The sequence below is a fragment of the Oncorhynchus keta genome, chromosome 1 (assembly GCF_023373465.1).
Source record: "Oncorhynchus keta strain PuntledgeMale-10-30-2019 chromosome 1, Oket_V2, whole genome shotgun sequence".
Taxonomy (NCBI): Eukaryota; Metazoa; Chordata; class Actinopteri; order Salmoniformes; family Salmonidae; genus Oncorhynchus; species Oncorhynchus keta.
The window spans coordinates 53783614-53800092 of NC_068421.1; the positions used below are offsets into that span (position 1 = coordinate 53783614).

At 43.0% G+C, this 16479-nt stretch overlaps 1 protein-coding gene and 1 long non-coding RNA gene across 2 annotated transcripts; one reads left to right on the top strand and one right to left on the bottom strand.

Moving 5' to 3' along the window:
* Positions 1-555: 555 nt before the first annotated feature.
* On the bottom strand, positions 556-8130 carry zbtb37 (zinc finger and BTB domain containing 37). The gene is given in 5 exon segments (XM_035789427.2): positions 556-5911; positions 6012-6111; positions 6386-6699; positions 6702-7444; positions 7533-8130. Coding segments are annotated over 4 exon segments (1644 nt in total). The 5' UTR covers positions 7416-7444; positions 7533-8130; the 3' UTR covers positions 556-5395.
* Positions 8131-12049: 3919 nt separating this feature from the next.
* Positions 12050-12700, top strand: LOC127910374 (uncharacterized). The gene is made up of 3 exons (XR_008074775.1): positions 12050-12083; positions 12121-12234; positions 12577-12700. It is a non-coding gene; the product is annotated as an uncharacterized LOC127910374 (long non-coding RNA).
* The last annotated feature ends 3779 nt before the right edge of the window (positions 12701-16479 follow it).

The following is a 16479-nucleotide window of genomic DNA, read 5'->3' on the forward strand; positions in this document are numbered from 1 at the left end:
TAAAGTGCCTATAAGAACATCCAATAGTCAAAGGTACATGAAATACAAATGGTATAGAGATAAATTGTCCTATAATTCCTATAACTACAACCTGAAATTTCTTACCTGGGAATATTGACGACTCATGTTAAAAAGAACAACCAGCTTTCATATGTTCTCATGTTCTGAGCAAGGAACTTAAACCTTAGCTTTCTTACATATTGCACTTTTACTTTCTTCTCCAACACTTTGTTTTTGCATTATTTAAACCAAATTGAACATGTTTCATTATTTATTTGACGCTAAATTGATTTTATTGATGTATTATTTTAAGTTAAAATAAGTGTTCATTCAGTATTGTTGTAATTGTCATTATTACAAATACATTTTAAAAATTGTCCGATTAATCGGTATCGGCTTTTTTTTGTCCTCCAATAATCGGTATCGGCGTTGAAAAATCATAATCGGTCGACCTCTACATACAGGTACACATCCATTCACACATGTACTCATCCTGTCACATGTACGCAAACTGCTAAATCTGACCTTACTAAAAATAAAACCAGCCAATCACAGTAACACTTAAAGTGCTTTATTTCCTTTGAAGAGAATGAACTTTAATAATGAAAATGATATAGTGGTTATTGTGAAGTAACCCTTTTTCACATTATCAAAAGCAATTAACAAATCAACCTTTGGCCTTACAAATGACCCCAAGCGATAAACCAAACCCCCCTTCATACCACCAACCCAAAGCATTACCCTTTACAGTATAATCAAGACATTTTTCATTTTCAGGAACAGGACCATGCAAAAAATAAAATAAAAAGGGAACTTCACATATAACCTGCAAGATCTTGCAAGACCACAGCTGGTTTTGTACATTTCTTGACAGTGAAAATGTAAAATATTGTCATTTAATATATTCCATTTCCTTTGAGATATTCTTTGTTTATGAATATATTTTTTACGTCAAATAATATTTTGCCTTAAGTATTAAATATTTTTGCCAATTAATTACATAGCCTAATAATTAGTTGGAGTAAGCATTTTGCAGTCAAAATCATATTGGATCTACTGCATGTATGCATTTGTGTATAGACATTTCACACAAGACAATTGTAGAAAAAGAAATATTTAAAAAAAATGAATCAGGACAATGGATCAGCAAGACCAAGACATAATAGCACAAAATGTAGAATATATTAAATGTCACCTAATAACATTATTTGGCATGTTTTGGAGCAAATATATTGATAAAGAAACTTTCCCAAGTTTGGCATTGAAAACCTATGACAAAGATGGCATGCATTGATGCTAAATAAGGGCCTCAGCTTGACAATTCATTCAAGTAACTGAAATGTTTGGATTCCTGATTTTGACATCTTAACATTTTTAGCTAGATGTTGTTTTTCACAGTTGGATAGATGGGTCAAAACAGAACTTTCCAGAGCAGTACTTAAATCAACTATATATGCATTATTGACACCCTCGCACTAGCTTAGTAAGAATCTTCACACGACATACCGAGGTAAGTGGAGACGACATAGATCTGTTTGCTGAAACTGGAGAGGCTACACGAGATGGCTTGTTCCTGTCATTGATCCACATTCAGCAGTAACAATACATATACAAGGGTTCAATAATCATATTTACACTGCAAATACACATGTCCTCTGCACAGTTAAAGCTTATTAAAAAAGTAACAAAAGCTATTTGAATTATGAGCAATAGACAAAGAAAACAGCATGACAATCAATCTTGGTCGAATCCCCAAAAAGGCCTGGGAGTACTATTCAAACTAAATTGAAATCTGGCAAACCTGGTACCTGCTGGGGAAAAAATCTTGTAAAACCAAACATTGAGTTTTGTTCTTTTTTCATATAGTAATCGTTTAAAAATCAAATCGTTTTTTAAAACACAATGCAGGAACATTTCCCTATCTGGATTCCAGGTTTTCCGGCATCAAGGTTTGTAAATGTAATGTAATCTCTAAAATGATTGAAATCTAATGTATCTGAAAATCAACTGTCAATTCAAATGATTCCGCTTTAGTTCTACTTTGGAATGCTATGTACGCACGGGAATGTTTTAATTCGAAGTCGGCACACCTTGTAGCTCTCCAGGACCAAGGTTGGTGACCACTGGCTTAGAGGCATGATCTGTGAGCGTGACACATTTTTAAAAAAATGTTAGCTGAAGCCATCTCATTGTTAAGAATCTTCATGCTGCAAACATAATATTGAGTATTAAAATACTTATATCATGCATCCCTAATTGAAACATATTTGACTTCACATCAGTGTAAGACAAATATGGCTGAAAAAAACAATATTCTGTACCAATATTATATGGTGTTAAATCTGAGCTAAAATAAAATGACATGGTGCACTGTTCACCTTGTACAACTCCCAACACCCGGGGATTGGTGTTCTCTATGTGAAACTATATTGGACCTTTACAAAAAATGGTCTTTTATCAATTATGTTAAAAAGGCCTTTTGATAAATAGCTAGTTGTTGACACAATTTCTGTAATACCATTTTTCCCATGATGGCTGATACAGAAATTATATCAGTCATCATGGACAAAATGATATTGGTTACTGACCAAGATTTCCCCCTAGCCTTTTGGGGGCCTAAAGCAACATTTTGTTGGGAGGCCTCCCCCCCACCTCACAGGAGAAAAATATTTTAGTGGACCCCTCTTGATGGCATAGAGAAAAAAATATATGTTTTGAGTGAATTTCCTGCAATACATTTTTGTTTTTGCCATTGGGCGCAGAGAAAATATTGCTGTTTTAAAGCAAGTTTGCTACAATTCTACACATTTTGCCATGGTGCAGAGAGAAGACTGCGATTTTGTTTAATTTCAATGCTATTCCACTCATTTTGCCATCGGGTGGAGATTTCCTTCTTCCTTTTTACACCATATTTCCTGCAATTCTACAGATTTTGCCATGACTTACGCCACGTTAATATGATATCTGAGGGAGAGTGACTGGCAAAATTAATGGGAAGCCCCTGGGCATGTGCCCTTCGTGCACGCTCAATAATTGACTGACATAAGAGAAAAAAACTGCTGATGCTCAACTAACTAAATTGCAAAACTGTAAGTTGAGACCCCAACAGAGTTCCTAAAAACTCTAACGGCTTGGGCCCAAAGCAACCGGTTTCAGTTCCACATTTGTGCATCCCTAGTTTCGACGTAAGATAATAGCTGCATTGCTACTCCCATAATGGCATTTTCATTTACACAATAAAATATTTTATTCATGTTATTAAAACATGTATATTTAAGCTTTGCACACTTGCTAAATAAAGCTTGCTGTAAGATATCACTTTTGTTAGCCCAAGCATGTTTTTAAACTCCATAATATTAAACGTAACTTACAAAGAGAGTAAACTTAAAAACAGTAAACAAAAATACCTGATATTTGTTGTAACAAATGTTGACCTGTTTTTGTCTGACGAATCTAGACTGAGGTGTACTGTGGTGATGTGTAATGCATTCTCAATCCGGATATGAAATAACCAGTGGACAAATCAGTAGCTGTTTTTCACTTGCATACACCCATTCATAAAAACTCCTGTCACAAACACAAATGATTCACAGCTCTGTAAAACCAAAAGGGGGGGGGAGAGAGAGAGAGAACAGCCAATCCACTATGCTACCATTATATCTGCGTTCAAAATCTTAGCAAGTTTAGGTTCTCTTTACTCTTATATAGCAACAAATGTGTTTAAATATGCATATGCGATATATACCTTTTACATAATTTTTAAATGCTATCCTTTCAAACCCCTCCTTTAAGTGCTTGGCATAGTAATGTTGGCCTCCATGTGAGGGGGGGGGGATAAGTTCCTTGGCTTATCCTCTCAATTCCATTGGTTGCCAGGATGCCTCTTATGGATTGCCAAAGGAGCACATTCTACTGTAGCAAGCACGCAGGCTGCGTGTCTATCCTCTGGTGACAGGCCATCCGTGGCAGTCAGTGACCTCCTGCTTTCTCTTGGGTGGTACTACAGTACAGCCGCAAGGTCTTATTAGTCTCCCATCCTGCTCCTCCTTAGGACTCCCCCGATAGGGATACGAGTGTCCCCCATTACAATCTCGTCTCGTCTCTACGTCCTCCAGATACATTGTCAGAGCTAGATACAAAAATGTTCCGAAAGACATGAGATCTATGCGGGAGAAAAAATCTTGTCACTTGAAAAAAAATCATTAAAAAAAAGTAGTTAACGTTAACCACAACATAGAAAAATGAGAAAACAATTACATACGGTAAATTCTGCTGAGTGTATCGACCAATCTGCTTTGAGCAGACCTGTATTGCGTAGTGATGTGTGAGAGGTAACTGAGTTTTATTGTAGCTTATCTGAGGTTGAAGACCATTGAGTTTCCTGTGTTTTGCATTCCTGTATATAAGTATGCATTCAGCAGCTAGTTGAAGAATGTAGAGATATGAGGTTTTAACTGGCAAATTACAGATAGATCAAGAGTCCTCTTTCACAATACATCTGTAAAATTGTTGTACTGATTAAATTATGTTACACTTTCGAAAGCATTTAGCCATGTAGACCCTTCGGTCTTCTTGACATCTGTCAAGAAGGTTGTGTTATTTTCATCATTGCACTTATTACTACCAAATTAACAGTTTTTATGTTCACTGGGCCATGTCTACTATTCATGTGCAATTGCATTTTTTTAAGCCATTCTGGCACTTAAAATGAGCATATATGAAGAGTCTGATTATCTATCATTGACCCCCAACTGCTCAAGATTGTCTCAAGGCAAAAGGAAAAAAATGGAGAGTATGTATATATGTAGTTATTATACTGGCACAGTGTTTTGGCAATATTAATACAATATGACCAAACTGTGACCAGTTCAGCCTGTTATTTTTCTGCATTCTGAACCTGTAAACCGGTAATACAAAAGTATAAAACTGTAACATGGGAAAATAGACAGTCAAATAAAAACTATGGGCATTCAGTGTTGTATGAAGTTATTAGAGTGTGGCATTTCTTCATGTGTTCGATTTATCTGTTCAGTTTGTGTTATGAAGGTAGATGTGGTCTAAAGCGGACATATCACTTATAAATAACTATATAATACAAAGTGCCCTATCAAACTACTCTTTTGCATCATTCTGGAACTCCCGTCCCTGCTGTTTAGTTGAAGGGATTTGAAAAATGCTTATAAAAATAACACCCTGGATGGACTTGAAACCCTCTGAAATCACCTACTCCCTTTTCATCCTTTCCTTTGAAGCAACTTCAAGATATATATTTTTTCCTTCGCCTGGCAGGAGAGCACAAATTGACAGCTTAATTGCCTGCCTGCCTGCCCCCCCAAAAAAAAAAAAATACCCTGTTCTCCCATACCCCAACCATCTCCCTCCATGGTCCACTGAGTCAATCAGGCCCAGTGGTGGAGACCGAGGCCTGGGCACCCTCTCCAAAAGAGGCCCCTCCTCCATTGCTACCCCCCTCTGGCTCCTCCTGGCTGGGCGACTCCTCCTCGTTCTGGCCCCCGCGTGAGGAGACGGTGGTGGTCTCTGGGGAGGCACTGTGGGCCACCTCCTGAGGGGCGCAGCCCGGGTGGTTCTTGCGGAAGTGCTGGTTGAGGATGGCCTGGAAGGGGAAGCTTTTGCCGCAGACGTGGCAATGGAAGGGCTTGTTTCCTGTGTGCTTGCGAATGTGGTACTCCAGCTGGTCCTTGCGGGTGTACTTCTTGCCGCAGATGCGACAAACGAAAGGTGTGATGCCCATGTGCAGCCGCATGTGGCGGTCCAGGCTGCCCTTCTGGTTGAAGGACTTGCAGCAGTAGATGCAGGTGAGCCGAGGGTTGTAGCGGAACCAGCGGTCACCCACCTGCTCACGCAGGTACTCCTCGTAACCACCCATGTCGAACACGGCCTGCTCCTCCCCCTGGCAAACAAACCACAGGACTAGCGATGTATGGTGGACTTTGGGAATGCATAGTGCTGACCACCAGGGTAGAATACCAGTCGATGAGGGTGACACATACCTGTGAGCTGGTGTGGCGCTGGTTGTCCGCTCTGCTGGGTGACTCACTTTTGGCTCTCTGTCTCTCGGCCATCACCACCACACTGCCAGTAGGACTAAACCTAACAAGATAGAGATACTGGATCCGTAAAACCTCAGTTCGGTGAGTAGCTCCACCTTGCCATTTACCTTAGCACTCCATCTTCCATTAGTAATACATATAGTAGGCTACTTTGTATTGAATTTTCACTCAACTTTAAATGTTACCCAAAGTGCTTTTCTGAGGTACTTCGTACTGAATTTGACTGCAGTTTAAAACTTGCATGCACACTCTCCCTTTATATAAAGGCATAGATGAAACCATGAAGGGCCTGCTTCCCTGGAACTTGTACCCACCTCTCTGTCTCACTGAAGCTGCTGGAGGGCTGAGAGCTTTTGGCCCCCGTGACAATACCCTCCTGCACCAATGAGCTGCGCCCGGACGTGTCGATCATCATGGCTGCTCCCTCCTCCGCCCCGCTCCCTTCCTCCTGGGTATCGGCCCCCATCCACTCCTCCAACCTCTCAGTCTTTATCCTCAACCCGTCCACCACCCGCACTGACTCCCCCTCTTCACCACCACTCCCTCTCTCTGACTCGGCCTCCACGTACCACTGGCCAGCCCGATTGATGCGCAGTATGGGCTCCTTCCCCAGCCTGCTGCCCACTACCACCCCCTAGCCAGCCCCTCTGGGCCCAGCCCGCTGTGCTCCACCATCTGGGGGCTCATGGACTCCCCCGCTGGGCTTCCCACCTCCCGGATATCCAAGGCCCCTCCAGCACTGCTTCCTCGAAGGCCCAGAACCCTGGGGCTGCTGTGGCGCGGGCTAAGGGAGCGCGAGCCCCCTGATGTTCCTAACCCCCCTCCTCCTCTTCTGGCCTCCAAGCTCCCAGCCCCCCTGTGCCTCACTCCAGCCCCCAGTTCCTCCTCCACATCCGCCAGGCTGATCTTCAGATGGATGCCCTCCAGGATCTGGGTGCAGCGGTCGATGATGTGCTGCATCTGCAGGAAGCTGGCAGCTGTCAGGTAGCTGATGATGTCCGCCAGCTGCATGCACAGCCTCCCGGTGTAGCAGAAGGAGAGGAGCTGCTCGAACACAGAGGGATTGCGGATGACTGACAGGGATACGGTGCTCATCTGGCTCAGTGACATGTGGTCTCGAAAGTAAGGGGAACTGGCAGCCAGCACCACCTTGTGAGCACGAAAGCTCTGGCCCTGCACGTTCACCACAATGTCGCACAGCCGCCCCTGCATACGCAGCTGGTTCAGGTGGGACAGCACAGAGTTGCTGAAGTCAGGGATGTCCAGTTGGATGCTGCCAGCTCGCTCCATGGTGTCTCCTCGCTCCATGGTGTCTCCTCGCTCCATGGTGTCTCTTCGCTCCATGCTGCCTTGTATGATCCCCAAGTTGGAAACTAGTGGACAGATATCTTGGAGATTAACTGTTTGATAACCTAACCAAGAAACTTTGCTTACTTAGCAAAAGAGGACAACTTTTCTTACCTTTTCGGGAATACAACGGCAGCACTGTACCACGGGCAATGAAACGTTACTTGCAATTAATTTCTGTACTGCACCATCATATTAACTACTGACTAAGCTGGCTGGCTAACTTGCATAGAATATGGAATTAATTATAGCTTGCAAAGGGTTGTGCATTTTTGACCAATGGTTTGAACCGACGCTGTTTTTGCACAGCGGTAACGCTCAAATGCTATAACCGAGCCCTGGCCCTCTTTTTAGCCACTGTAACATACTGCAGTACGGTGATGAGCTGAAGCCTAAACGAAGATATCCACCCCGGCGCTGCTCGCGACAGGGAGGTGGCTAACGTTAGCCAGCTAGTTCAACGTCCATGTGGCTAACAACAAAAACGAAGAAAGACAGAACACCGTACAACTTCTATGTCATAACGAACCGTCGTAATACAACTGCGGTACTGTTCCATATTTAATGTGTCTATGTGCACGTTAACTTATGTTCAATTTCATCTGCCTGGTTACTCCTTTCGCTGCTCTCATTTTCCCATTTCGTGATACGGCAGACGGGACAATTTCGAGGGAAAAAGTGAATTTGCATGATGGGAATTGGTGTTCTCTTCTCATTGACAAGCCCTCAGAGAACAGAGAAGACGCTCGATAAAATAACATCTGTTCCCAGAATGCATTACTTTGAAGTCAAACAGATGTTTATGGTGCTTGTAGTTTCTGATGTATTTATTTACTTATAGTAGCAAAAATGAGAGAAAAAAAGTGCAGTAGACTATCTCTTCTTGCTTGTTAGTTTGTAAGTTGATTGATTGAAAGTTGAGAATGTTGAAAAGATCACTTTCATAACTTGACTTTCTGATATAATAAAAATGGGGGGGGGGGGCAGACAAATAATCCTCTAAGGAAGAATTTATGGGCATTTAGTTTATAGTTCAAAATCATGCAACTACGGGCAGAAAAATTGGTTTCTTGGGTGTAAATGTAATTTAAAACACTGCTCTTTCTTTCCCCTCACCATCTGCTTCCCCATCCATGTCTTTTATATTAATGTTGCCCTCGATTGCCTGTTCAGTCTGATGTGCTTTCTGGACTTCAGGAGTCAGCATAGAAGACTGAAACTCTCCACCACCTTCATTAAGTACACACTTTCAAACTATTCCACAGATCAAACAAAAATTCCAACATGTCCTTTGTTTGTTTGTCTTTTTAATTGGTATCCTAAATATAATTTTCCACAGTATAACTTTTTATGCCACTTCACTTGAACAAACAACCCAACAGTTAAGGTATGTACAAATCTGATTGGAAATAATGCTGCTGTTGATGGCCTCAGTAATCATTTGCCTTTCCTGTCCCTGACTGAGAGTCATTGGCTGTCTGCAGTAGTAGCATTAAAGTACTGCGCAGTAAATGGAACTGTTGAGTGGTCCTTTGCATGGGGTGATGTACGTTTCCCTTAACAATCAGTCTTCCAGATAGACGACACAGACACAGGAACCTTGGTATAAAACTCTTTAGTAATAAAATGCAATTGCAGACAGAGATTAGATACAAAGTATGTCAAATGAGAAAAACATGTCTAGACTGTGGTTTCTCACTCTACTATCTCCGCCTTGAGGCTGCGTGACTATCAGCAGGTGCAGACAATTCTCAGAACTAAAGCAGTACATCTCAATTTTCCATCATTGCGCATTGCAAGCATACAAAGGTTATCACATATATGCAGTAATCATGGCATTGGTGTAGCCCCACACCTGACCCCCAAGGTAACCCAAAACTCCCCCCTTTGAGACTACCTAGTCTCATATAACCATGTACAGAAATCGACATTAGACATCTGGAACCATTCACATATAGGTAGTATAGTAATAATCCTCTGGGTCAGTTGGGCAAGCGAGAGGGTCACACCAGTGGATTCATAGTGTTCATCATATGAGGCAGGTAAAGCCAATACTGTTAAACCAGGCATGCTCTTCTTCACTGCCCATTTACCAAGACAACAAAAAATCAAAACACAGCAAAATCCTATCAACACAGGAACTACAAATGATAAGATACCAATTCATATCTGGAACATAAAATGTCCAAATTTCCCAGTGAACCATTACGCTGGCTCTGCTTTTATTTTGCCCTCCTCATAAAATACAACATTCCACAGGCCTGATCTGTCTCTGCCATTGGTCTACTCATTGAACCAAACAACTCTCTCATGGATTTGGGTTTAGACAACATTAACACCACAGTCCCGTTTGGGGACACTTTTCTACCTAAGTCTCGAACAAACTTTACCCACGTGTTGACAGGTACGGCATCACCCACACAAACAAGTAGTGTGGATAGAGCCAACACAGTCAACCACCAACAACCACATGTTGTTGTCTTCCCTCTCTTATACCCCCCAAGGGTTTTCAACATAAACTTCCTGATCATGTAAAACAGTTGGTTCTTCATGGCTTTGGTCTTGCCCTTCATCTTTTTCAAGTCGTTGGTCTCGACTCACATCTGCTTCTGCCTCTTATTTTAAGGCTGTGTCTGGCTCCATCATCTCCTGTGGGGTGAACACCTTCTGGCAGGTGGGCCAGTCAGACCTTTCCTGAACTCTGACTGCGGTTGGTGTTGCCATGGTTACCTTGAATGGCCCCATCCATCTTGGTTGGTTCCATTTTCTCTTGTGGACCCGGATTTTGACCCCGTCTCCAACCTCCACAGGCAGATAGTCGGGGTCCTCACCTGGTACCTCCTCCTGAGCTTTCCTAGTGTTAGAGTGGAGAGATCTGACAATAGTACTTAGCTCTTTCATGTACTCCTTCAGCTAGAGTGAGGTCTATATGTCTGTCAGTCATGGGTCTGTGTGCGGAAACATTCATGGATATCCTGTCAAAATTGACTTTGGTGTACACCTCAGGTCTTTACTAACATAGCTGCACATTTTCATTAACACCATTGGTAAACAATCCAACCAAGATTTCTTGGTGGAGTGGCATGCCTTAGCTAACCCTTGTTTAATGGATTGGTTAGCTCTCTCGGTAAACCCATTACTCTGGGGGTGGTAGATGGACACAAATTTCTGGTCCACTCCCATCATTATGGCTACCAGCTTCACTACATCACAAGTGAAGTGGGTACCATTGTCTGCAGATAAACCCCAGGAACACCAAATCTAGGTATAATCTCCCTCACTGGTAGCTTTGCTACTGTCTTAGCTTCACAGTGTGTTGTGGGAAAGGCCTCCACCCACCTTGGTGAACCTGTCAATAAGGACTAAACAGTACCTTTTCTTTTCTTTTCTTTCTGCAAGATCTATAAAATCCATGGCAAGATGGACAAATGGTCCTCTTGGCGTAGGGAAATGACCCCGCTGTTGCCATACCAAATGAGAACCAGCATCCAAAGCCTGTTAAGATGCCAAATCATCAGTGTCTTTCCCAACAGTAGCAGAGAAGAACACTTGGAGGCAGCCAATTTAGCAGCCTCATCTGCCATGGCGTTACCCATACTCACAACATTTCCCCCCCAGTGTGAGCAGCAACCTTCACAATAGCCAAAGCAGAGGGCAGCATCATAGCCTCCAAGAGATCTAAAACCATAGTTCTATTCCGAATAGGACTTCCACTAGCATTGTGGAAACCCCTGCTCCTCCAGACACCACACCAGGAGGGACCTATTGCATAAGCAGAATCAGAGAAAATTGTAACCCTTTTCCCTTCTCCCATTTTACAGGCAATGGTTAGATTCAAAAGTTCAGCCTGTTGAGCTGAGAAAGTATCTGGTAATGGTTCTTGTATGTGGTTCTATCAATTGTCACAATACCAAACCCTGCAAGTTTCTTCCCTGTTGTTTGATCCATATAGGCAGAGAACCGTCAACGAAAAGCTCCAAGTCAGCATCAGTCAGGCCAGTGTCAGAGGTCAGGCTCACCCTTCATTGGTGTGGGATCCACTGTCTCTGCACTGCCTTTGGTTGAATCTGTCATGGTGCCCCGTGATTTTGTTTTAATCAGGTTCTATGTAATGTGGACTGAGTGACTTATCTGTATGGTACTGTAGAAAAACCCAGTTCTATCCCCGTATACGGGTAGTAGAACCTAAGATAGGATGATGTACCGAACGCAGTTCTATTTCCTCTAACCTTCTTCTTCTTTAGTTTCACTACATTTATTCACTAACCACACGACTGTAAATGGTTCCACATATGTGTGGTAAATAGCCACAATTGGCTTCAATTGTATTTTAACTTCAGTACAGTCTCCCTCTCTCCTCTCTTGTGGATGTAATGGAAGAGTAAACTCACAACATGTCTTTCCCAATATGCAATTCGCAAATGTATCCCTTCTTGTACTAGTCTTAAAGATTTGTTCTCTATACCAGTCTAGATTTTTTTCAGTACATAGAAATTCTTGATATTGACTAGCATATGTCCATTCACTGTTATCAAATACACTCAACTCATACAACAATTGTTCCACACCAAATCTATAATCACACCAATTATACATATATCAAAACAAAACCAATAGCTTCCCTCAGGTAAGAACACCATACATAAAACCAGTGTCTTCCCTCAGGTAAGAACACCATACATAAAACCAGTGTCTTTCTCAGGTAAGAACACCATACATAAAACCAGTGTCTTCCCTCAGGTAAGAACACCATACATAAAACCAGTGTCTTCTCTCAGGTAAGAACACCATACATAAAACCAGTGTCTTCCCTCAGGTAAGAACACCATACATAACACCAGTGTCTTCCCTCAGGTAAGAACACCATACATAAAACCAGTGTCTTCCCTCAGGTAAGAACACCATACATAAAACCAGTGTCTTCCTTCAGGTAAGAACACCATACATAACACCAGTGTCTTCCCTCAGGTAAGAACACCATACATAACACCAGTGTCTTCCCTCAGGTAAGAACACCATACATAACACCAGTGTCTTCCCTCAGGTAAGAACACCATACATAACACCAGTGTCTTCCCTCAGGTAAGAACACCATACATAACACCAGTGTCTTCCCTCAGGTAAGAACACCATACATAACACCAGTGTCTTCCCTCAGGTAAGAACACCATACATAAAACCAGTGTCTTCCCTCAGGTAAGAACACCATACATAAAACCAGTGTCTTCCCTCAGGTAAGAACACCATACATAACACCAGTGTCTTCCCTCAGGTAAGAACACCATACATAACACCAGTGTCTTCCCTCAGGTAAGAACACCATACATTACACCAGTGTCTTCCCTCAGGTAAGAACACCATCCTATAACACCAGTGTCTTCCTTAAGAACATTTAGGTATAACACCAGTGTCTTCCTCAGGTAAGAACACCATACATACCACCAGTGTCTTCCTCAGGTAAGAACACCAGTACATAAAACCAGTGTCTTCCCTCAAGTAAGAACACCATACATAACACCAGTGTCTTCCTCAGGTAAGAACACCATACATAACACCAGTGTCTTCCCTCAGGTAAGAACACCATACATAACACCAGTGTCTTCCCTCAGGTAAGAACACCATACATAACACCAGTGTCTTCCTCAGGTAAGAACACCATACATAACACCAGTGTCTTCCTCAGGTAAGAACACCATTAAAAACCAGTGTCTTCCTCAGGTAAGAACACCATACATAACACCAGTGTCTTCCCTCAGGTAAGAACACCAAATAAACCAGTGTCTTCCTTACAGAACAGAGATAACACCAGTGTCTTCCTCAGGTAAGAACACCATACATAACACCAGTGTCTTCCCTCAGGTAAGAACACCATACATAACACCAGTGTCTTCCCTCAGGTAAGAACACCATACATAACACCAGTGTCTTCCCTCAGGTAAGAACACCATACATAACACCAGTGTCTTCCCTCAGGTAAGAACACCATGTGCATATAACACTTTCAATCACTTGTCACCCAGTACCTCAGTACTGACTTGGTTCATCCGAATCTATAACCAAGTTCCTGACACAAGGTTCCATTAGACCCTCAGGAATTTCTAACTATTACACCTGGGATTCTGTGTCATTTATCACATATACATCCTATTACGGGTTTGTACATACATTTAGGTATCGACTGTTCCTGTAATTATCAACCCCAGTGCCGCTTACATACTGGAAAGAGTCATCAACCACACAGTGCTTTTTCTAATTTCAGACTTCTGGTTTAACAGGCGTCTGCTTACCTTATAATTTAATGCGCTGCACATTGGGTACAAGATCATCCAGACGCAGTAGTCACTCTCTCCTGGCAAGCTCGCCAAACTGCTTGGCAGTTTCCATACCAAACAGTGATGCAGCCAGTCAATATGCTCTCAATGGTGCAGCTGTAGAACCTTTTGAGGATCTGAGGGCCATTGCCAAATCTTTTCGGCCTCCTGTTGGGAAAGAGGTATTGTTGTGCCCTCTTCACGACTGTGTTGGTGTGAGTGGGCCATGATAGATCCTTAGTGATGTGGACGAGGAACTTGAAATCCTCTGCCTGCTCTACTACAGCCCCGTAAAAGGGGGTATACTCGTCCATCCGTTTCCTGTAGTCTACGAACAGCTCCTTTGTCTTGCTGACGTTGAGGGAGAAGTTGTTGTCCTGGCACCACACCGCCAGGTCTCTGACCTCCTCCCTATAAGCTGTCTCACCCTCGTCGGTGATCAGGCCTACCACCGTTGTGTTGTCAGCAATCTCAATGGTTTTGGAGTCGTGCACGGCCACTCAGTCGTGGGTGAACAGGGAGTACAGGAGGGGGCTAAGCACGCACCCTTGAGGGGGCCCCTGTAGGCATAATTGGCATAATTTAAGCAACTTAAGATTGAAAATAGTGGTCCCTATAAACCAGGATGAATATAACCATAGTAGACATAATAGGCACCTCCCCTCAAACCACCACTGTACATTTGTCCTTGGACACAGACAGCCTCATAGTCACACCTCAAGGTTGTCCGTGTCCCTGCAGGGCTCTCTCCCAGCAGCTCTTGTGAGGACATGAGGAACTCATATGTGTAACCATTGGTTTGCAGCAACTTTTTCCTACCTCTATAAAGACAGCAGTGTAGTCAATGGCAACTCCACACAGAACTCTCAATGAATCTCCCTCCAGAATGTCAGATGAATTCACATTGATCCATGTTACTTTTATCTGTAAAGGGGGTTGTTTGTTAGAACATGGCAAACATTCAGTCCTCAAGCAGAATATGGCATTGCTGTCTTACCACTCCATGTTGACCTTGTGACTACCATGCCGCCTGCAGTGCAAAGGAAAGCATGTCAGCACAGTGGAACAGAGTTAGGAACGTGCCATACCTCACTCCACGGGAAGCTTGGATTGTTGCTGAGGGAGTTATCCAGTTGATACATTTTGTATAGCTCAAATGTTTTGCATGTTGTCTCGCGGGCAGTCACTTGTGTTGGTGAGACAGAGGACCCAGGTTCAAACCCATGCCGGTTACATGTCACTTCAAGATTTTTCGATGTCTAGCTGTCTCCTTGGACTGCTTTGAGTTCAGCGACAGACACACCTCAGAGAACTTGGCAGAGGAGCTGTTGAGAGTTGCCAGAGAATGGCAAGTAGATGGAAAAGTGGTCTGTTGTATTAGTGACAATGCAGCTAACATAACGAAAGCCATGAAAAATTTTAAATGGACCCATCGTCCATGTCTTGCCCACACAATCCACCTGATTGTAAGAGATGCTCTGAAGGTGATGAAGCCCACTGTGGACAAAGTGAAAGCAGCTGTGGAATACTTCCACAGGAGCACAGTAGGTGCTGAAAAACTAAAGTCTACACAACGCCAGATGGGGATGCCTGAGCTGAGGCCTAAACAAGACTGCACTAAAAGGTAGAATTCAACATTTTATATGTTGAAGCGGTTTTTTGAGTCAAAGGATGCCTTCATCTCTATCCTGGTCATTGTCAATGCACCTGTTGATGCTCTGACCCAAGAGGAATGGGAGGTGGTGGAGGAGGTGTGCAGAGTCCTGGAACCCTTTGAGCAGGTCACTGTGGAGATCAGTGGAGAGAGGTACAGTAGGCAGTTATTACTACATCATTATTTAATCCAGTATTATATATGTATATGAGCAGTAGATCAGAATGTAGTATCAGTAGACAAAACATGAACCTGAACTAATAAGTTACTGTTCTTTCTTTTCAGCTATGTGACAGTCTCAAAAATGATACTCCTGTGTAAGGGTCTGCAGCGAATCACAGCCAGCCGCCAGAGAGAAGCAAATGTAACCACAAGACGTGTGACAGAGTCGATGGACACCCTATGTTCATCAATGGACAGAAAGTTCCACAGAATGGAATATAATCACGTGCTATCTGAAACCGCTGCACTTGGCCCCAGGTGTAAGAAGTTAGCCTTCAGTGATGCCAAAGCATTTGATGAGGCTCTTCAAAGAATAACCTCAGCAGCAGGGAGGGACAACCTCAGCAGTCATCTGGCTCAGGCACCAGGTCAACAGGAAGAAGAGGGAACAGATGGAGCAGAAGCACCAGCAGTAGTGCCACAAACGTCTGCTGTTTGGATGCTGTTTGACAAGAGAACAACTGGGGATGCAGGACAAAGGAATCCCTCAGCAGATGCCATAATGGAGGTCCGATCCTATTCGGAGGAGCAGATCCTCTGAGCTGGCGGAGGAACAAGGCCTCTGTCTACCCACGGCTTACTAAAGGCATGACAGGGAGACTCTGCATAGTGGCCACATCCGTTCCCTTTGAGAGGATCTTCTCGAAAACGGGACAAATAATTAATGAGATAAGAAACCGCACCAGTCACTCGAAAGTGAGGCAGCTTGCATTTCTGAATGCAAATCTCTCATAAAAGCAAAATATGGTCAGCATTGCTGTGAGCTGCTGGTTATAACATGGCAATAAAGAAGAGAGAGAAAAGAGGGACCAGTTTAATGTTTTAAGTGGGATGCTGCGGTTTTGCACATTGTTATTAATTTTTCTTTGATATG